The 22,055-nt window shown below is 49.5% G+C and overlaps 1 protein-coding gene across 4 annotated transcripts; it reads left to right on the plus strand.

Annotated features, from left to right (window-relative positions):
- The first annotated feature begins 692 nt into the window (after nucleotides 1-692).
- LOC311514156 (uncharacterized protein) lies at nucleotides 693-21,830 on the plus strand. 4 transcript variants are annotated; one of them, XM_084616574.1, is made up of 6 exons: nucleotides 693-846; nucleotides 4,990-5,078; nucleotides 5,754-5,880; nucleotides 13,881-13,982; nucleotides 15,141-15,254; nucleotides 15,618-21,830. In XM_084616574.1, exons 2-6 carry the CDS (start codon nucleotides 4,998-5,000, stop codon nucleotides 17,333-17,335), a joined length of 2,142 nt encoding a protein of 713 aa, XP_084472700.1. In that variant the 5' UTR covers nucleotides 693-846; nucleotides 4,990-4,997; the 3' UTR covers nucleotides 17,336-21,830. The 4 variants fall into 4 exon arrangements, with proteins under 4 accessions (XP_084472700.1, XP_084472701.1, XP_084472702.1 ...); XM_084616575.1 differs by lacking the exon at nucleotides 13,881-13,982; XM_084616576.1 differs by lacking the exons at nucleotides 693-846; nucleotides 4,990-5,078; nucleotides 13,881-13,982 and adding an exon at nucleotides 14,176-14,711 and having other exon boundaries at nucleotides 5,760-5,880.
- The last annotated feature ends 225 nt before the right edge of the window (nucleotides 21,831-22,055 follow it).

Below are 22,055 nucleotides of genomic sequence, written 5' to 3' on the forward strand. Positions count from 1 at the left end.
AGGTCCTCTCCAGCCCTACGTTTCTCTGATGTGATGCAATATATACGTGGGAAGAGAAGGAGGGACTTGGGGCACCTCAGAGGCGAACCAATGTATTCGGGCGCGAGCTTTGAGCGAGCTGCAGCCCGCTTTGTTCAGCTCGAAGCCAGCACGACCCCGGGTTCGGTTCCCGGCTCAGCGAGGAGGGGGGGGGAGGAGGAGGAGGAGGGGGGGGTCACCCCGGCTGCCCCCCTCGCTGCTGTGGGGACGGAAAGGGGGCAGGGCGGGAGCGGGGGGGGGAGGGTCCCAGGGGAGGGGGCTGCGGTAAATCCGGGGGGATCTCAGCCCCCCCGTCTCTCCCCCCTCCCCGGCCACGTCCGGGCTGCGCCATTTTCCCCCCCTTCCCTCAGGTCTCCCCCCCCCCGGGCTCGCTCCGGTACCTGGAGGCTGCAGCGCCGCCGCCGCCCCGCTCTGCGCATGCCCAGCGCCGGCAGCCACACAACCCGCCAACGGCCCCGCACGAGCCCGGCAGAGCCGCCGCGCGCCTCCGCAGCCGGGCCCCCCCCCATCACGTCACTTCCGCTGCCGGGAGAGTCAGGAAGTCCCTCTCCCCCGCGGGGCCGCTCCTGCGCTGTCTGGCCCGTCCGCCGGTCTGCGCATGCCCAGAGCCTGAGGGGGACCCCCCCTCTAACGTCACTTCCGTTGCTGCCCCCGCGTGAGGCGGGAGCCCGGGCTGAGCAGCCGCGGCTCCCCCCTGGGGTCTGTGCTGGGTGGGGGGGGCACGTCATTGACCCCCCCGTGCCCGGCCGGGGGGGGGGCTTTCTGCAGCCGGGACCCGCCCCCCGGGCTCTGCCCGCCCCCGCCCCGGTGAGTGGGAGACCCCGCGGCGGGGGGGGGCAGGAAAGTGACTCTCTGCCCCCGGCACGGCTGGGATTGGGGGGGGCAGAGACTGGGGCCCGGCGGGCGGGGTCCCTTGGGGGGTGTTGGGGGGAGAAGCCGGAGTTGCGGGGGGTGGGGGTTGAACTGTCTCTGTGCAGCCAGGAAATTCCCGGGGGGGAAGTGGGGGGCGGCGGGGGAGTTAATTGGATCCCCTCCCCCCCCACCGGCACAAATGCCCCCCGGTTTTCCCCTTTTCCCTCTCGGTAGCTCCCACCTGGTTGTAAACTCCCCCCCACCCCCCCATTGATCCGCTCTCTGGTCTCCCCTGATCCCCCCCCCCCGTCTCTGCCTCCTCCTCACATGTCCATTGAAACTCCCCTCCCGTGGGGGGGGGGGCGGGATTTCCCTCCCCCCCCGTTTTATCCGCAGCGGTTTGTCCCGGTGTCGGTGGGAAGTTGGAGCCCGGAGCCATCCCCCAACCTGGCTGCCCCGGCGTGGGGGTGGGAGGAGACGCCGGGTCTCTGCCGGGGCGGGGAAGGGAGGGGACGTGTCCCCCATGGGGCTGCCCCCGATCCCGGCTTCCCAGTCCCACTTGATGCCCCCAACTCCGCACCGTTGCCCCCAGCCCCCACCTGCCCATCCCCCACTGCCGCCCCCTCCCCGCCCCCAGGGAGCCCTCCAGCTCCCCCCCCCCGCCCCCTCCAGTCAGCCCCTCAGAGGGCTCCCTGCTGCCCAGGTGAACGGGGGCAGTGTGGGGGGGGACCATCACTTTATCTTTATTTATTGGACAGTCACTAAAAATCCAGCCAACCAGTCCCCCTTTCCCACTCCTCCTATAATACATAAAAATCCCCTCCGATCTTGGCGTTTTTCTCTCATGTTATCCATTGCAAAGTTTGTGACACACCTTCTCTGCAACCCTCAAAGATTGATGTAAAATAACCTAAACATTTGCCTCGCTTTCTCTCTGCTTGTCTATTTCTAAGTGAATATGCCCTGAGATTTTTCCCTCTCTCTCTAATTATAAGATACTAAAAAAAAAAAAAATCGGATTTACACCTTTTCTCAGACTCTTGAATATGGATATAAAATGTTTGCCAATGTTGCCCATTTCCGCTCCATTCATTTATCAAATAGTGATGTGAAATACACTCAGATTTTACCTGCTGTCAACGACTGCTATGAAATCCCTCTCATTTTCCACTTTCCTCTCTATAATTTGCATAAATGGATCCAAAATCCCTCAGATTTCCACCCTTTCTCTTTCATTTCTGAACACTGATCTCAATTCTCAGGATTTCCCTCTTTCTACATCATTATGAAATGTCAATTAAAAATCCTTTTGTTTCTGGGGCAGTTCCCCATATTTCTAAATCCCAGCAACAACTTCTTCCTTGGAGGGAACCTGTTGCCCTGAGTCCTTCTCCATCCTGGAGGTTGCAGGGGGTTAAATTTCCCAGTGATCATCTTTCCCCTCTCCTTTGAGAATCATTTCTTCCCCCCCTTTATCTCTCTTAAAATGTTTGCCGATGAAAGAGACCAGCCACATACTTAATACACATCAAAGCCAGAGGCCTCCCCCTGACTGGGGATCAGTGGCCCCCACCTGGTAACAGGAGAGTTGGCTGGACCCTTTTCTTTTCTCCAGCTGGCACGGGATGAGGAGGTCCCTCTGAGTGCAGCGTGGGTCCAGAAGTATCCCAAACCCCATGACAAAGGGTCTCCGTGAGGGGTTGATTCCTGCAGTGCAAAGATGTAGCCACCTCTGGGGTGGATTTATGGTGGCCATTACTTGCTAGTGAAATTTCTTACCTATTTTGGCCCTCCAGGCCTTCCATTCTCCTGTTCAAGGGGCATCCCCCAAGCTCCCTCTGCCTGTGTGACTGGCCAGCAGGGGGTGGTGATAACTTTCTATCCACTTACCAGACACTTTGAGGGAACACTGTTGCTGGGGGGGCAGGTGTCTGTGTGGGGAGATTGCAGCGGGAGCTGAAGGGGCATTGTGGTAGGGGGAGGCCTCTGGGTGGCTGGGCAGGGGGGACCCTAGTCAGGTTGGTGGGTTCTGGAGGATTTGGGGTTTCGGGGGGTAGTTCTGATGTGCCCAGCCCTAAGGCTATGGGTCCTGGAGGTGGGTATCGCCGGGGGCCTGGTGGCTGCAGACCAGTGGGGGTGGGCGTCTCTTGGGGAGGCGGGGCAGGGAGTTAGAGGGTGCCTGGTGCTGCGCCAGAGGCGCTGTCTGGACCGCCCCTGCTGGCTCCTGGGATCGTTGCCATGCCCAGTGCATGGGGGGGGGGGAATCCCCGGAACTACGTCAGGGGATGCCAGGCAAGCAGAGTGAGGGGTTCCACTGTAAAGCATCAGGGGGTCCCACTGGGGGGAGGAGGGGGCCCCAGGCAAATGGCATGGCAGATCCTACTGGAGGGCAGGTGGCGGTCCTAGGCAGGTAGTGGGAGAATCCCAGGAAGGCAGTGAGGGACTGAGTTCCCAGTGAGGAGTCCCCTTTGGGGGGCTCCCTGGCTGCTGGGGGATCTTGATGGGGGGAACTCTTTGGGATTCCCAACCTGGCAGTCATGGTCTGGTGGGGATTCCCTGGCTGGTGGGGCTCTGAGGGGTATCTGGGGTCCCTGGCTGGGGTATCTGGGGGCTGCGCCCCAGGGAATATCTGGTGGGACCCTGGCTGGAGGGTGTCTGGGGCCCCTGGCTGTGGGCTCTGGGGACTGCTACTAACCATGCTCCTTCTCTCTGATGAACTTGTGCCAGAATCCTGGCTCCAAGCACTGCCAGGCATCCCACAGCCACGCCCAGTCACCGTGATAACTTTCTTTCCACTTATCAAACAGTGTGTGTGAAATAACAGATTTTGCTTTTCTCCTCTTTCGAAAACTGCAGGAACTTTTGGTTCTGTTGGGAAAATTCATCTCCCCCTTTCCCCCCGACCTAGGACAAGATTTTTGGGGGGGAGGGAGGTGAGAGGAGGGTTAGCATTGCCACACAATGATCTCTTCCACAGCATTTTGGACTCATTCTTTATGAAATCTGGTTTCATTGAGACCGTTGTTACTCCAGAGTCCCACTGCATGGAAAAACAAGGAGGGACTCCAGAAGAACAGTGGGGCAAATGAGATTAGCAATTCTCCCTGTGAGGAGAGGCTCTCATTAGCTGCTCTCCCTAGGGAGCTAAGGGAGGGAAGGCTGCTCAAAGGCTCTGTCCCTCTCCGCTCAGGATATTGGGGTTCAGCTTCCTGGGTCAGACGCTGCAGCTTCCATTGTGATCTGGGAGACCAGGCTGAGCAGCTGCTGCTCCCCCACCAGGGGTTCTGTGCTGGGAAGTGACCTTAATTAAAGCTTCTTCTCTGCCGAGCCCAGGTGATGACTTTCTCCAGCTGGTACTAGCCCCCTAGGGCAGCCCTGAGCCCAGTTAATACTAAATTCTGAGCCAGAGACTCCAGGTAACTGAAAGAAATGAAGGGAAAATGCTGGGGTCTGGCCTTAAAATGACTCTACACAAACAGACCACCCCCCTCCCCCATTTCTCATCCCATTAGCAATTGCAGGGGCAAATACAGCCATGGGGAGCAAACAACCCGGGAATGGGACTTTCCGACCAAATGGGCAGGGAGATGGGGACAGGGAAGAGGAGATAGGAGAAAGAGACTGAAAGGGGTCGTGGGAGAGAAGAGTTTCAAGAGCGTTTTCCAGATCTCTAATCTGCCCAGACAGATGTATTACTTCACCATGGGTAGAATCACTTCCCTGTGGAAAAGATGAGGATCAGACAGAGGAAAACCCAGTTCCTGACCCCATATCCCTCCTGCTGGGGTGTGGCTGCCCTGGGGTCAGTGTCTGAGGGAATCCCCCACAGTGAATCCTTTAGTTCTGCTTTTTTCTAGCATTGTGTTCAGAGACTTTGTTACGGGGTGGGGGGAGGGAGAAGGGAGGTTAAAAATGTCTCTGTGGGCTTAGCCTGGCAGGAGGAGCCAGGTCTACACTGTAACAAAGAGAACAAACTTTTTCTCAGCATGGCAGACTCAAGGGTGTCTGTCTGCAGGGAAAGAGCCTGGGAGAATCGTGCTGTGAAATGAACTAAAGCCCGTTCCTAAACCTCCACAACTGCCCTTCTCGCCCTGCCAGGCTGCAGAATGACGTCCATGTTTCGCTCCAGTTCATCCTGTCCTCCCATGGGACAAGGGAGAGAAATGGTGGCCGAGGAGCCAGTTCAGGTAGGGATTATCGGGGGGTTGCTGGTGGGTTCCTGCAGGAGGAGAGGGACAGCAAATACACCGGAGAGGGAAAGGTTTGCACCATCTGGTTTGGAGGTTGGAGCGGGGCAGGAAATGCACAGGGTGGAGAAAGGGAGGAGGCCAGGGGGTGGCAAACCTGCTGGGAGTTGTTTAATAAGTGGCCTAGATTCTAGGAACAGACCCATGAGGTTCAGAGGTGGAAATGCCCTAATTTGTTGAACAGAAAATAACCCACCTAGATGGGGCTGGGAAAACTGACCAGACTCCTAGTGCTGAAGCCTGATCTGACTAACCAGCGGCTGCTGTGAGATATGAAGGGGCACCCACTAGTCAGACTTAGGGGAGATTCCCATCTCGCATATCCAGCTCCTCACAAGGAGGAGGGTGTTGGGCTTCTGACCAGGGAGCTCTCCCTGGACTCTGCTAGGGGCTCCATCTCCTGTATCAGTCTGTGGCTAGTAGGTGTGTGATGGATCTGCTGGGAGAGATGGATCTGCTGGTCTTCATTCTCTCACCCTGGGGTTTCCAGGATGCTCTGTGCATGGTGGGGGTGGGACTCTGTTGACTGCGATCCACCCAGAGCTTTCATTTGATTGTCTCCTCTCCCTGTGAGTGGGGCAGCAGGTACTGAGTGTTGGACTCTTGCTCTTTCAGGGGCCAGTGACCTTCGAGGAGGTGGTTGTGTATTTCACCAGGGAAGAGTGGGCCCTGCTGGACCCCACTCAGAGAGTCCTCTACAGAGACGTCATGCAGGAGACCTATGAGAATGTGACCTCGCTGGGTAAGGATTCCTGTGCCCTCGGTTCTTGGAAGGGGAAAAGAAGAGTTAAGGTTTACATCAACCCCACAATGCCATCTCTACTCTGTCCTGTTCCAGCATCACCCCAGTGACACACACACGACCAGAGACCCTCCCCTGCTGCAGAACACTTTGGGAACAGAGCACAGAAACAGTACCGCATAGTGTCAAATATCTCCTGTTTGCCCAAGTAAAACTGAGGGTTAGGTCCAGCATAACGAACAGAAGCTTCCTACTCGTGGCCTTCTCTCAAACCCTGAGTCTACTCCAACCAAATGGGAATGTGCTTGGGGTGTAAGAAGCAGGCTGCTGGAGTCAGAGCTGCTGGCCCAGGGTTATTTATCACACAGACACTCAGTGTGACCTTGCATGCTGGCTGGGGGTATCCAGAGAAGGAAGCTCAGTGGCGGATTTAGCGTTAGTGGGGCCCTGTGCTCAGCAGGGCGGGGGGGGGAGGAGGAGCTGCCAGTGGGTGCTCCAGCCCCAGAGCACCAGTTAGTCGGTGCCTATGGCCCCCAGAATGCTGCTCCCCATCCCCTGGGGTCCCACCACTACCCGTACCCAAAGACCGTTCAGTCCTCACAAGTGCTCCCAAGGTGGGGTGAGCGGCTCCTGGAGCCCCACTCCCTAGTTCCACCAATTCTGCACTCTCCTCACCGCTGGTCTCATGACGATTCAGGCCCCAGTGCTGGGCTGGACCCAAGCCTCTTAGGGACTGGAAACTCACAAATACCTTCTGCCTGGGAGAGGCACAGACCTCCTCCAAGGCACTGCAGACACGTACTCCTCCTCCAATTCCACTCCTCTCACGGAAATCTCACACTCTTCGAGGTCCTGGCCAGCAGCCCCAAGACCTGCACCTCTCTCCAACTGGGGGCCTGAGCCCCACCCTGCTCCCCACTTCCTCGAAGGAAAGCCAAGTGCTGGGTGAGCATCTAACACTGCAAACATTCCTCACATCCTGTCTCAGACCGGGCAGCCGGATCATCACATTCAGGTGAAGGCAGAAACAGAGGCAAGGAGACAGAGCTTCCACCTCCACCAGGTGAGAATGCAGCCATCTGGGAGGAACCTGCTATATGCCCAGAGGCCTTTATTCCTCCAGCCTGCGAGGAAAGATGGCATGTCAGGAAGTTGCCTCTTCAATCCCACACACAAAAGGCCCTTCTTAGCAAAGGCAAAATCCTGAAGAGAAAAAGTAATGTTAAACAGGACTTAAGAGAGAGACCTTAAGAACTTGGTGAAGAATTCATCACCTGACCAGGGACTTGAACCCTGGACCCTCAAATTGAAGTCTGATGCACTACCAACCGAGCTAGCCAGGCTCACAAAGAAAGAGAGCAAGTTGATGCAGAGGAGAAACTAGTCAAGAAAAAGAGAGCTGGAAACAGTAGGGGAAACCCGCTGCTCTCTCTCTCACACTCTTCCCAGCCACAGCCTGGCCTGGTATTAGTGCTGGTTAAGAAGAGGGGAAAGTATCTGCATCTACCAGGTGTCCAGTAAGGCTCTCCTCCTTCTGCCACTGGCCTGTTTCTGGCATAACCCCAACCCCCGCATGACAGAGAGTGGTGACACCGGCAGAGAAAGCACCTTGGCATCAGTCTGGGAAAGCTTGAGGGTCTAGGCCAGTCACCTTTTGGAGTCTTGTGGCTTGGTCTCCTCTGCCCTGGGAGTGTGGCCTATGAAGTCTGGCTCTTCCAGCCGCCCTCCTTGGCGTGAGTTGCCAAAGGAGGAAGGGAGGCAGGAATGGGGCGAAAGAGGAAAGTCACGCTGAGGAAGGCAGGATAGAAGCTAAGTGCCTCTGTGCGGCTAAGTAGGGTTAGTCGTGCGCCACCATTCGTTCTGCCAAAGCCGGGGGAGGTGGAGTTGGCCGCTGCGAGGTAGAATCCTGTGACTGTCTCTTGGCAGCCCAGAGATGGATACTTGCAGCCCAGGAGAAGAAGCGGGGTTCTGGGTGGAAGGAAATAAGCAATGGTGACTCCGAGTGGGCTCCTTTCTGGCCAAGATGGTGTGCTGTGGTGGCTTGGGCATAGCCGCCAACTTCTTCTGGCGCTGGTGGGTGCTCAACCCCCCTCTGCCCCCGGCCCCACCGTGACTCCATCCCTGCCCCGCCCCCATTCCAACCCCTTCCCCAAAGTCCCTGCCCCGACTCCGTCTCCAAATCCCTGGCCCTGCCTCCTCCCCTGAGTGAACAATGTTCCCGTTTTTCCCCCCTGTAACGAGGCTGGTTCGGGCGGGACCCATCCGAGAGGGGCCAATTCAGGACAAATTGCTTCAAGCAGGGCAGTCACAGCCCCAGGCTGGGGTTTCTGGGCACACCAAGGCAAACCCAACCAGCCAGACAGAGAGGACTTTGGTTTTACCCCACTGGCTAACCACAAGTCACACAAGCAATTCCCTTAGACACTCCAGTTTCCCAGTATCCCTACCAGTACCCCTCATTATGGGGACGAATGGTTATGAAAATCAATACCCCAGTAAAAGAAAAAAGGTTCCCTCGATCCCAAAGGACCAAGCCCCAGACCCAGGACAATCTACAAATCAGATCTTACCCACAAATCCCACTGTTGCCCATCCTTTAGAATCTAAAATCTAAAGGGTTATTCATAAAAGGAAAAAGATAGAGATGAGAGCTAGAACTGGTTATGTGGAATCAATGACATCCAGTGATGGCCAAGTTCTTGGTTCAGGCTTGTAGCAGTGATAGAATAAACTGCAGATTCAAATCAAGTCTCTGGAGAACATCCCCAGCTGGGATGGGTCTTTCAGTCCTTGGTTCAAAGCTTCAGTGTAGCAAAGTCCCTCCACAGGTCAGAAGCAGGATTGAAGACCAGATGGGGGAGCTGCAGCAGCTCTTTATAGTCTCTTGCTGTGTGGTCTGTCTTTCTTTGTCCCAAAGACAAGCTGTCCATCACATGGCCTGGAAAACCCTCAGAGTTCTGTCCATAGGCATGTCCCTGCATACCTTGCTGAGTTGCAAGGCGTGTCTTCCTTCTCTCAATGGGTCAGGTGTATCGCTGATGGCCCTTAATGGGCCATCAAGTAGGCTAGGCAGAGCTGACACCAACTTGTCTGGAGTGTTTCCCAGAAGCCCAGCACGAGTTTGAACTACAGACAGTATAGAGCCATTATTTATAACTTCAACTACAAAAATGATACACACACATAGACCGCATAATCATAATCAGCAAACCATAACCTTGTCTTAGACACCTCATTTGACCCCCTCTATATAAGATTTGATGCTACTACAGGACCTTGGTTGCAACAATGATCTATATGCTCCCAGTTCAAGTCAATAACATGACACCCCCAACACAAAATTGATGCAGGAAGGGATGACACAAACATCACTGACTGCATCCCAAGAGCTTGCCATCCTTGGTTCTGTCTTACTACAGCAAGTATTGGTGTATAACAGAAATGGTTTATCAAAGTCATGTTCAATAATATGATTGAATCTCTTTACAAACTCAAGGTAAAACTTGGTTAGAACAATAGTGGATTGGATCTGCTCTTGCAGCATGGTTCCTGTATGTCTCATGTGATCTTGCCATGAGAACATACCTACTTTAACCATACAAGCTCTGGCAAATGTTTGAAACCCAATTAAGATCAAGTCAATGTAGATATTAATGTTGTCCATATTATAGAAATCTTGGCATTTAGCTGTGAAAGCAATATGGTAAGGTGCCTCAGTTTCTCCTTTCATACAGCACATCAAATTTGGAATGTCTTTTCCTCTCTGAAAAGTTCCAAGACTTTTTACAGGCATTATCTGTGAAACATCCATATAACCAGGCCTTTTAACATAAAATGTGATCTTCTGCATCACTTTTAACATATTCAAGGGATTTTCCAAAAGATTAGGCACATTGTACATTTTTAGAGCTTTTGGTAATAGCAACACATCAGTTACAAGAAGTACCATTAGCAGTAACAACAAATTCATTGCAAGTGTCCATTTTCAATCATTTTTGTCATGCCACACCTTTCGCTCAATACCATTGGGGTTTGGGCCTTTTAGGGTTAGCCTGTGGCTTCCCTTTTCAAAATAAAGTCTCCTTTCCTCCTTGTCCTGAAGAATCAAACCCTGATTTCTCTTGCTTAACAGAATTCACTGGCTGCTAGGGTGGGCTCTCTTTGCTAACAGAATCATAGAATATCAGGGTTGGAAGGGACCTCAGGAGGTCATCTAGTCCAACCCCCTGCTCAAAGCAGGACTGATCCCCAACTAAATCATCCCAGCCAGGGCTTTGTCAAGCCTGACCTTAAAAACTTTTAAGGAAGGAGATTCCACCACCTCCCTAGGTAACGCATTCCAGTGTTTCACCACCCTCGTAGTGAAAAAGTTTTTCCTAATATCCAACCTAAATCTCCCCCACTGCAACTTGAGACCATTACTCCTTGTTCTGTCATCTGCTACCACTGAGGACAGTCTAGAGCCATCCTCTTTGGAACCCCCTTTCAGGTAGTTGAAAGCAGCTATCAAATCCCCCCTCATTCTTCTCTTCCGTAGACTAAACATCCCCAGTTCCCTCAGCCTCTCCTCATAAGTCATGTGTTCCAGTCCCCTCATCATTTTTGTTGCCTTCCGCTGGACTCTTTCCAATTTTTCCACATCCTTTTTGTAGTGTGGGGCCCAAAACTGGTCACAGTACTCCAGATGAGGCCTCACCAGTGTCGAATAGAGGGGAACGATCACGTCCCTCGATCTATTAGCAAGTCTTTCTTCTCCCAGTCAGTCAGGTAATTTGCATTCAGACAGACAGGAGCCTGTTCACCAGTTTTCAGATCCTTCACTGCTACCAATCCTAAGGCTGGACTCTGTCTTAAAGAGAAACCATCCATTTTCCCTAACAAGCTAGACACAAAGTTCTCTTTTCCTTCCCTTACCAACCTGCGCTGCCACATGGAATCAGAAGTTAACTCCACTGAGAGAATACAAGTCCTATCGAAAGTGTCTAGAGATGAGAGTATACCTGCCATCCCCTGCATTCTCGAGAGATTAACTTCACAGCTGATCTGCTCTGCAGACTCAGCTACCCAGTCTTCCCTCTGAACCTGAGACACACACTGTTCACTTACAGAATCTACCTGGAGACATTCCTCTCTCAACAACTGTGTCTCCTCAACAAGCTGGCCAAACACAGCCACTTGGTTATAGGACTGTTCAACTTTCTTAACAGCTTTCACTCCATCTGAGACCTTCTCAAAGCTATCCACACTGGATCTTTCAAAAGGAAAGTCAGTGTATCCATTCACAACAGAAAATTTCTGGCTGTTAGGAACTGAAACGTTCTTGATCACTTTCACGCCCTTCAGTTGCAGTAAACTGCTTGCAAAGACTGCCATAAGGATTCCTTTCCCTCGGGGCTTTTCTATGCAACAATTCACCCTTCACAGAAATTCTGCCCTTACCCTCTTGGCCGAGGGCTTGCTCTAAAGGAACACTTTCCTGAGCAACAACAGACTCTTTCTGGGTCTCACTTACATCCAGAATCACTTCTGGCCCATCAGGCGGATTCCTACACAATCCCCTTTCAGGCAAACTTATAGACTTCCGAGATAAAAAGTTAGAGGTATTCTCCTTCTCTTTGCCACACACAAGTTCAGGAATCTTTTCCTTCTTGCTGCAAGTTTCCACACAATCAGTAGGTAACACAATCAAATCACCTTTCTGCTCTCCTTGTGCCCTGGCTAGGATCTCACCCTGATCAGACAGAGTTGCTCCACCCTTTCCCAGCAACACACTAGCAACAGGCAAAATACAAGCACCAGAATTGTCTGGTCTCTGGGATTTTGCTAGGACACTAACTGGATGCATCCTAGTTACAGGGCCATTCTCCCGAGCAGACCCAAACTTAGGACCATTCCCTTCCTGGGCTTTAGTTGAATCCAGAACCAACTTTGAGACAACTGCACTATTCTCAACCATCACAGGCTGAAAGGAACCTTCTTTCTGCTCCACAGATAAAGAAGAGCTGGAGACACATTCTCCTTTACCAGACACACAGCTTGGGATCTCTTTCCCCTGGTCCCAGCACACAAGGCTGGTCACAGACAACTGCTTGGAGACCGGGGTAGCTCCCTCCATAGGCAAGTCAATACCCCTGACAGACACAGGCACATTTCCTTCACTGTCTCACTTCTCCACACAGGTAACAGGTAAGGTATAGGGACACTCATCTTCCATTCTCCTCGCTTTCCCAAACTGCTGACTAGACAAAGCCATCAGCTCATAAGGCTGCCTAGGCTCATCCAAATTTTCCTTACCAGGCACATTGCCACTCCCAACAGATAACCTGCTGCTCTTCTCACTATACTGAGCTACTTCCAGCAAATCACAGTTACCCTTTTCAGGTTCACTTTTACAAGCTGTACTAGCCAACAATCCATCGCCCATAAAAAATCTACCCTTTCCTTCCTCAATTAGGGCTTCAACCTGACCATCCACTTTAATCTGTTCCTGAGAAACATTGTCCAGACCAATGAGTTCTTTCGGTGCTTGATCTAATTCCAGATTCACTTCTGAGACATTCGACAGACATTCAGAAACTTCATTCACAGACAAACAGCTCTTTTCCTCAGGCCAAACATTTGGAGAAACCCTGCCCAGTCAAATCATTGCCCATAATAGACACAGGTTTAAAATCAATCCTTTCCTGTGACTGGCTACTTGGACTGAACAAAGCTTTAATATTTTCCCCAATCAAAAGATCCTTAGGCAATAATTTCCTTACATGAGCTACAACTTCATGCTTAGTACCATTCCATTCAAGGTGGATTCTGGCTAAAGGCACACTTACAGTAAACTCACAGAGGACAACAACATTCACACTCTGATTTGGAAGTAATCTTCCTCTTTGACTAGATCTGCTTTAACAAGAGTGATGTTAAAAGCCATAATTTGCCCTAAATAGCTTTTACCATTGACTTCTACACTCTCTCTGAATTTTTCACCACCACTCCCATACAGAGCATTGGCACAATTTATGGGGCCACCCTCTACTGAACTCACAGTAACAGCATTTACATAAAAGGTGGCAGAGTTGGGGTACGTTTGGTTACACCCAGACAATTGCTCAGAGTTATACAACACACCAACACTGTTATATCCTGGACTTTAAAGAGGATACAATTTCTGCTGTTCTTCCATTGCTTTTTGACTTGGAGCTGAAGTCTTGTCAGTTTCTTGTTGCATCTGGCGGACCCTCTCCTTAGCAGCCAGCCTTTCCTTCTGTCTTTCAGAAGCTTCTTTTTCCAGTTGGGCCAAGGCTTGCTTCTCATTCAAATTTCTGTCCATTTTTGTTCATGTTCCAACTGCAGGCTGTCTCTCAGGGCAGCTTCTTTAGCATCAGGTAAGGACTGTGCTCCTTCCTCCTGATCACTGGCCATTAACAGATATCTCAGTTCTTGATTTGTAGCTTCTTTGTAAAGCTTATCCCCTTTTCTGAACACAAATCTTCAAGGGCTTTTTTGTCAAGGCCCTCATATGCTCTTTGCTCACCCATTGCAACTGGTCTTTAACCAACCAACCTCTCAATACGAAAATTCAAATTTGGATAGCGTGGGGTTCTGATCCAAAGCTTAACTGACCTGGTTCTGTGGATCCAAGCATGACTACGCCACTGTAACGATGCTGGTTGTGATGGGATCCAACTGCAAGTGCCAATTCAGGACAAATTGCTTAAAGCAGGGCAGTTAGAGCCCAGGACTGGGGTTTTTCCACCTCTAAGGCAAACCAAACCAGCCAGACTGAGAAGACTTTGGTTTTACCCCACTGGCTAACCACAAGTCACACAATCAATTCCCTTAGAGAACTCCCATTTCCCAGTATCATCACCAGTGCCACTCATTATGGGGACAGATGGTTATGAAAACCAATACCCAACAAATACTATGTACAAAATTGGTCATAATTTTGTAGAAGAGTGGACATAGGGGTACAGACTGACACAGTGTCTGTCTATTCCCAGCAGATATGTGGGTATTTCAATCCCTCATAAGCAGAGTGTTCGGCATCTTCAAGGACCTGGGGAGCTGGTCCTGGGAATTCACTGGTTTATTGGGACACTGGAATTGTGAGACACTTTATATTATTATTATTTTACTATTAATACCAATATGATAAAATTGCGATAAATCGTGCTAGATATGCCATGTAAGGTGTCAGTGAAAATGCTATGATTTTCCAAGTATGGTGATTTTGTATCTATCTTCGTATCACCTTTGTATTGTGAGATATAGCTATGTAGGGTATATCTGTATTTCCAGACTTGTGCAGTGTTTCCGGATGACACATCCAGACATATTGGCATCAGCACTGCCTAGCCTGTTCGATGGCCCATCCAGGGTCATCAGCTGTACTATGAGCACATGGAAAGGACCAAGGGGATACACCTATTGAGTCCGCAAGACATGCAGGGGTATGCCTGTGTAGTGAGAACTCCAAGGCTTTTCCATGCCATGTGCTGTGAAGCTTGTGATTGGGACAAAAGAAGTACAAGCCACATGGCAAAAGGACTATAAAGGGAAGCTGCATCTGGATTTTCTGGATTGAAGAGAAAATCCCTCTTCTTACCTCTGGAGCAACTTCTCTACAAACTGAAGCCTTGAACAAAAAGACTGAATGATGTGGATGTGTTCCAGATGGACTTTCAAGCCAGCAACTCACCAATACTGTGAAGAACCAGATACAGAGATTTCTGAACGTATCTGCTTTCCCATTTAACAACTTTCTTTCTGTCTTTCTTTTACAATAAACCTTTAGTTTAAATGCTAAAGCACTGGCTGGAAGGATGGAATTTTGGGTAAGTTCCAAATCTATACTGACCTGGTAATGTGGCTGACCCTTTGGGGTCAGAAGAACATTTTGCCTGTGTGCACAGAGGTTTTAAATAACCTCTCACTGTACTGGACCTAGGTGCTGATTGGGAGTCAGAGAACTGGAATGCAATAAACGGGGCTGTGTGATTTCTTTTTTCAGATTCTCAATAACCAGTGTGGGGGAATCACAAGCACAGTTTGTGACTGGTCAGTGAGTTTAACTTCATTGTTAACCACCAGTTTTCAGAGCATCTGCTCTCCCTTTTTCAGCCTGCCCTGACTTTAGTATTTTCAGTGAGGACTATCAGAGGCACACAAGGTCACACTAAGTACTATAGTTAAATTAATAGAATGTTTTTTATGACAGTCTTATGAAATCAACTGAACTCCTTTCTTTTCTTTCATCTGAGCAGGGTTTCCAGTTTCCAAACCTGATATGATCTCCCAGCTGGAACAAGGGGAAGAGTCATGGGTCTCAGAGCTCCAGGGTTCACAGGAAAGACAGATCCTGAGAGCTCCCTGCGTAGGTGAGGAAACATTTAAACCAAATCAGAATCTGTAAGTGCCTGAAGGAAACATCTGGGATGCCCTACAAAGCCCTTGGGAGGTCTCTCAGTTCGTTATTGTCGCAAGCAGGGGTCATTTCCTCAGGGTAACTATAGCTCATGGCTTCCTGTAGATTCTAGCAGACACCAGGCCACAGCTTCCTCTATTTCCCCCTGTGAATTTGGATGTGATGTGAAGGCCCAATTCATCCCCTCCTCTCTCCTATTTGGGAGAAGAGTTTGGGGGAGTTCAGTTCCTGATTTTTACTTGACTTCTCTCCAGCACTTGTTTTGGTTTGGCCTTCCCCTTTCCATCCCTGTTTGAGGTTTCTGTCTCTATCACAGGAGGTGATGCGATGGCATGTGAGAAAGAGGAGCAGAATTCTCAGCAGGAAGATGCTGAGCAAGTGGATAAACACAGAGCACTATCACAAAGATTGGAAAGGAACGTGTCCAGGAGACATGACCAGGAAAAATCCTGTGAGATTCAGCACAGACCAGAAAGAAAGCAGGGAAACCAGCCAGGGGAGGAAGTGGGTGAATGTATTTCCTGTCACGGAACTCAGAAGCACCTCAAGGAAACCACAACACAGCAGGAAATCCTCAAGGGAAAGAGAAAAAATACATGCACTGAGTGTGGAAAAAACTTATGTGACTACTCAGCCCTTCTAAAGCATGAGAGAATCCACACAGGGGAGAGGCCCTATGAATGCAGTGAGTGCGGGAAAACCTTCAATCGCAGCTCGCACCTTATTAGTCATGAGAGAATCCACACAGGGGAGAGGCCCTATGAATGCTGTGAGTGTGGGAAATGCTTCACTAACAGCTCAGCCCTTTCTGAACATCAGAGAATCCACACAGGGGAGAGGCCCTATGAGTGCAGTGAGTGTGGGAAAAGCTTCACTCACAGATCAGCCCATTCTAGACATCAGAGAATCCACACTGGGGAGAGGCCGTATAAATGCCGTGAGTGTGGGAAAACCTTCACTAGCAGCTCAGCACTTTCTGGACATCAGAGAATCCACACGGGGGAGAGGCCCTATGACTGCCGTGAGTGTGGAAAAAACTTCACTCACAGATCAGGCCTTTTTGAGCATCAGAGAATCCACACGGGGGAGAGGCCCTATGAATGCCGTGAGTGTGGGCAAACCTTCAATTGCAGCTCACACCTTGTTAGGCATCAGAGAATCCACACAGGGGAGAGGCCCTATGACTGCCGTGAGTGTGGAAAAAACTTCACTCACAGATCAGGCCTTTTTCACCATCAGAGAATCCACACAGAGGAGAGGCCCTATCAATGCCGTGAGTGTAGGAAAACCTTTAATCGCAGCTCGCACCTCATTAGGCATCAGAGAATCCACACTGGAGAGAGGCCCTACGGATGCAGTGAGTGTGGGGAAAACTTCACTAACAGCTCAGCCCTTTCTGAACATCAGAGAATCCACACTGGGGAGAGGCCCTACGGATGCAGCGAGTGTGGGAAAAACTTCACTCACAGGTCAGCCCTTTCTAGACATCAGAGAATCCACACAGGGGAGAGGCCCTACGAATGCAGCGAGTGTGGGAAAAACTTCACTCAGAGATCAGCCCTTTCTAGACATCAGAGAATCCACACAGGGGAGAGGCCCTATGACTGCAGTGAGTGTGGGAAAAACTTCACTCACAGATCAGGCCTTTTTGAGCATCAGAGAATCCACACGGGGGAGAGGCCCTATCAATGCCGTGAGTGTGGGAAAACCTTCAATTGCAGCTCACACCTTATTAGGCATCAGAGAATCCACACCGGAGAGAGGCCCTTTGAATGCAGTGAGTGTGGGAAAAGCTTCACTAACACCTCAGCCCTTTCTGAACATCAGAGAATCCACACAGGGGACAGGCCCTATGAATGCCGTGAGTGTGGGAAAAGCTTCACTCACAGATCAGGCCTTTTTCACCATCAGAGAATCCACACACGGGAGAGGCCCTATCAGTGCTGTGAGTGTGGGAAAACCTTCTCTTCCTACTCAGCACATATTATCCATCAGAGAATCTGCAGTGGGGATCAAGACCATAAAAACCTCTAGGGCTGTCAATACTTTACTTTTCCTGATTCCCACATTGTAACTTTTTTTAAAGCTGTTTGAACTGTTTGCAGCACCGTTATCCCTCAGCTTGTCCAGATGCGTGGCCCATTTTAGCCTTTTGCAGTTCACCCTCTTTGAGGTGGACCCATTTGTCCTATCAATTCCATTCTCCCATGAATAATTTGAGTGTGCCCTTCCTACCAGGGAGCATCACGTTTATGCCATTCCTCCTATTGCAATGTTATTGTTAGAGTTACCAGTGATGCAACTTGTATCATTGCCAGTTGTTCTCACGTTGCTCTGGGTTCTGCTGAAGAGCAGTTTTATTGGGAACTTTTAAATTCTATTCAAATGAAGAGGAACAGGGGCAGGAAAAGAAGTGTCATTTCACCCTCTGTGACACTGGAAGGATATGGGGTGACTCAGATTCCCTCCTTCCCCATCTCTACAGAACTGTTACCTTTTGGCTGAGCCAGGCAGAGTTTATTTTCATCACATTCTATCCATCCGCTTCTGTAAGTGTCATGTGATGAAGTGTTCTCAGCTGTCTGTGCTTGGAGATGATGCTTTGACTTCTTTAATACTATATCAGTCTCTATGACTGGAGATGAAAGTGTCAAAGACCTGCAAGGGGACTTTAAATGGATCCTAAACACAGTGTGATCATTTGGAGTTTAAATCCCAGGTTCCATCAATTGGTAAAGCCACTTCTGGCAAGGGGGCTGTTTTGTCCCCCATTATGAGGGATGCTAGGTTACTAAAAATTTTGTAAATAGCATAACTGACTCTTGAGACAGTGCTGAGTGAAGCAGGTTTGAATGGATCAGGAGAATGTAATGGGAGAATCTCTTGTCCTGATTCTGAATAATCAGAGGTAACCTGCTTTGGAATTTCACTTGAAACTTTCATTTTCATGTATTCTATCTCTCTGTGATGTGGATTTCTATCTTTCCTGAAGGCTGTCTGGTCACCCAATTGGATATTAGTTCAGTTTGATAGGCTGTAGCTCAGATTTATTGGAGAATTTAAGACAAATGACCATTGGCTAAAGTAGTCATTTCTCAGTTCAACTTTGCTTTTTCCCTGTCCCTCCATGATGACATGGAGAAAGTTCAAGTGCAGTTTTGTCAACATTAGAGAACTCTCCATTTTACTGGACATGCGAAGAAAGAAACAGCCGTGATTTAAAATCTCCACTCAGAAATGGTGAACAACAGCAGAACCCCAACTAACAGAAGAAAGTGCATATGATCACAGTGTAGTTCAGTTGTTTAAGGCAATATTATCTCAGATGATCTGGTGAGAGAATTCCCTGGTAAGTGATTTGGAACTAGGCAAAATGCCCTTGTATTTGGTTCCCCAAGCATTTGTAACCCAGGCCCTACAGAAGATCTCCCCTAGCTAATCCTATGGTATGGGGAATGCTCCCCTTCATGATGCAGATGTTGAGGAAATAGTAGTGGGATTTTTGTTGAATTTATCCTTTGTAGGTGCCAAAAAGGTGTATAAAATGAAATCAGTGTGGGAAATCTAATAGCTGCAGAAAAATAGCTATTTTTGAATAGAAACTCTAGCTCTAGTAGCTAACAGAGATTCTGATCTAGCCCTGTGTCCTGTCCCTTTCCTGGAACTGTGCTACCAAGTTAAAGAACAGCTGGGCATTTTTCAGGAAGTCATTGCTCACTAACACTGCTGATATTTAGAGTGGTTTCATAAAGGATTCTACTTCAGAGAAGTGTAAATTTACCCTAAAAAGGGCAAGGATTTGGGGTTGAAAAAGTACACACTCAATTCTTGCTTTCCACCTCAGTAAAGGAAGCTATGATGACCAATGACCCAGAAACTTGTTTGCACAACTTCCCTTCTTAGTTCAATATCACTGATTACAGTTCCAAAGGATTCAGAGTAGCAGCCATGTTAGTTTGCATCCATAAAAATAAAAGGAGTATTTGTGGCACCTGAGAGACTGACAAATTTATTAGAGCATAAGCTTTCATGAGCTACAGCTCAATTCATCGGTATGCGTCCGATGAAGTGAGCTGTAGCTCACGAAAGCTTATGCTCTAATAAGTTTGTTAGTCTCTCAGGTGCCACAAGCTTCAAAGGATGCCATTGTTAGTTTGAGAACAATCACCCTTCACTGTTTGGATCCCAAGAGAGAGTGCTTCGTAGGACAGTCCTTCCCTGTGGATGCCTGATTGGTTAACAAGGACTTTCAGGCTGTAGAAAGGATGGTAACCAATGAGGCAATGAATGTGTCAGGCTCCAATTTCAGACTTCTGGATCCACACATGTTGAGTCCTGGTACTATGGTTTCGTGTCTGATGTTACGGCTACACAATAAAGCTGATGTTGGCGCAGATACACCCATATAACTGTGCTGGTCTAGCACTGCTATTAGGGATGCTCTAAGCCAATGGGAGAGATCTCTCCCATCAGACTTCGTTAGTCCAGCCCCCGCAAGCGGCGGTGACTATGTTGGCAGGAGAAACTCTCCTGCTGATGTAGCGCTATGTACACAGGGGATTAGGGCTGTGTAACTACATTGCTTAGCTGGGTGGATTTTTCACACCCCTGAGCAATATAGTTATACCGGTAAATGTCTTTAGTGTAGACTGGACATTTTTTCTTGTTTTATGCATTCACCTCATTTCTCCACCTCCTCCTACTTTGAAAGAATAAAAAGTGTGAAAAGAGAGGTATTTTTCCTCATGATGCAAACATTCCTACATAGGACACCCCTTCCACCAACATACATTGCAGAAGATCCTGAGATATATGAACTCACAGAAGTGGTTGGGACCTACATTGGGACAAGCCACAATTTGAGCCAAGGTTCAGTTGTTGGAAGTGGGGATTAAAAGAAAACTAAGGGTACGTCTACAGTACAAAATTATTTTGAAATTATTCTATTTGAATTTTTGGAAGTGATTTTATACATTCAGTCTTCTGTGTCCTAACTAAAGCACGTGAATTTGGCAGAGTGCATCCAAAGTAATGAGGCTAGCATCGAATATCAGAGCGGTGCACTGTGGGTAGCTATCCCACAGTCCCCGATGCCCATTGGAATTCCGGATTAAGCTCCCAATGCATGATGGGACAAAAACATTCTCTCAGGTGTTTCTGGGTGTGTCTCATCAGTCACTCCTCCCTACGTGAAAGCTCTCCCGCTCTTGCTGCACTGCTGAGCTTCTCCATGTTGTCTGTCCTGGGCTCCTGCCTCCATGAAAGCTACAGAAGAGAACCATTTTCTGCCTTTTTTTGGCTATCGTGAACTGAACAGCATCTCTTCCACTGCTACTCTGCTCTCCTATGTTTCGCGCCCTTTTTTCAGGATTACCTGTGCAGGCGCCACAGCGTGGCAAGCATGGAGCCCGCTCAGGTCTCCACTGCAGTTTTGACCAGAAAATTACGGTTGGGGATGTTGAAATGCCTATAGTTATCCTCGCGGACCCAGCCTACTGCTTAATGCCATGGCTCATGAAGCCATACACAGGCACCCTGGACAGTGGTAAGAAGCTGTTCAACTATAGGCTGAGCAAGTGCAGAACGGTGGTAGAGTGTGCTTTTGAACGTTTGAAAGTGCGCTGGTGCAGTTTACTGACTCGGTTAGATCCAGCATAACCAATATTCCAATTGTAATTGCTGCTTGTGGTGTGCTCCACAATATCTGTGAGAGTAAGGGGGAGACGTTTCTGGTGGGGTGGGAGGTTGAGGCAACACACCTGGCGGCCACTTTTGCACAGCCAGACAACAGGGCATTTAGAAGAGTGCAGCAGGGCATGCCGCACATCAGAGAAGCTTTGAAAAACACTTTCATGACTGGCCGGGTTACGGTGTGACGGTTGTGTTTGTTTCTCTTGAAGTTACCCCCCCCCCCATATATGAAAGGAAGTAAAGTCACAATTGTTTAAAAAACATTCTTTATTATTTGTTACACAAAACACTGAGAGAAATAAGAAGGTAGGCTGGGGCGGGTATTGGGTTAGGGGGGTGGAGGAGGAGGGAAGGATAAGTCCAGAAACCAAATCAAAATTTTGGCTATGCCAGCTTTCTGCTCAATCCTCTGGGGTTGAGTGTGGGTCCCCGTAGCCCCCCCCCCCCCCCACATGTTCTTGGGCGTCTGGGTGAGGAGGCTATGGAACTTGGTGAGGAGGGAGGGTGTTTATTCAGGGGCTGCAGCAACAGTGTGTGGTTTTGCTGCCTTCCCCACATTACATCCACCATACAGCAGAGCATGTCAGTTTGCTCCCCCATGAACTTGACCATAGCATCCTGCCTGCTCTCATCGCGCACATCCCTCCTCTCTTCATATTCATGTAATGATTTACAGGACTCTGCAATTGTTTACCTCCACACATTCAGCTGGGCCCTATCAGTGCCAGAGGACTGCATGAGCTCGGCAAACATGTCATCCCAAATTTGTTTTTTCCACCTTCTAATCTGGACCAGCCTCTGGGACGGAGTAGATGGGGCCATGTTGAAACATTTGCACCTGTGGGAGGAGAAAAAGGGAGGGCAGTATTTTAAAAGATACATTTTAGAGAACAAAGGGGACACTCTCAGTGAAACAGGCAATTCATAGTACACGGCACATGTTCTTTCTGTACAAGGTCGCATTTTGCCTCTTATACTGAAGTGCCTGCCACTTTGGTGTGAGTAAACCATCACACGCGGCCGGGCAACAGAGTTCAGCTTGCAGGCAGCCATGGGGCATGCG

Source organism: Lepidochelys olivacea (assembly GCF_965140295.1).
Source record: "Lepidochelys olivacea isolate rLepOli2 genome assembly, chromosome: 28".
Lineage (NCBI taxonomy): Eukaryota > Metazoa > Chordata > Testudines > Cheloniidae > Lepidochelys > Lepidochelys olivacea.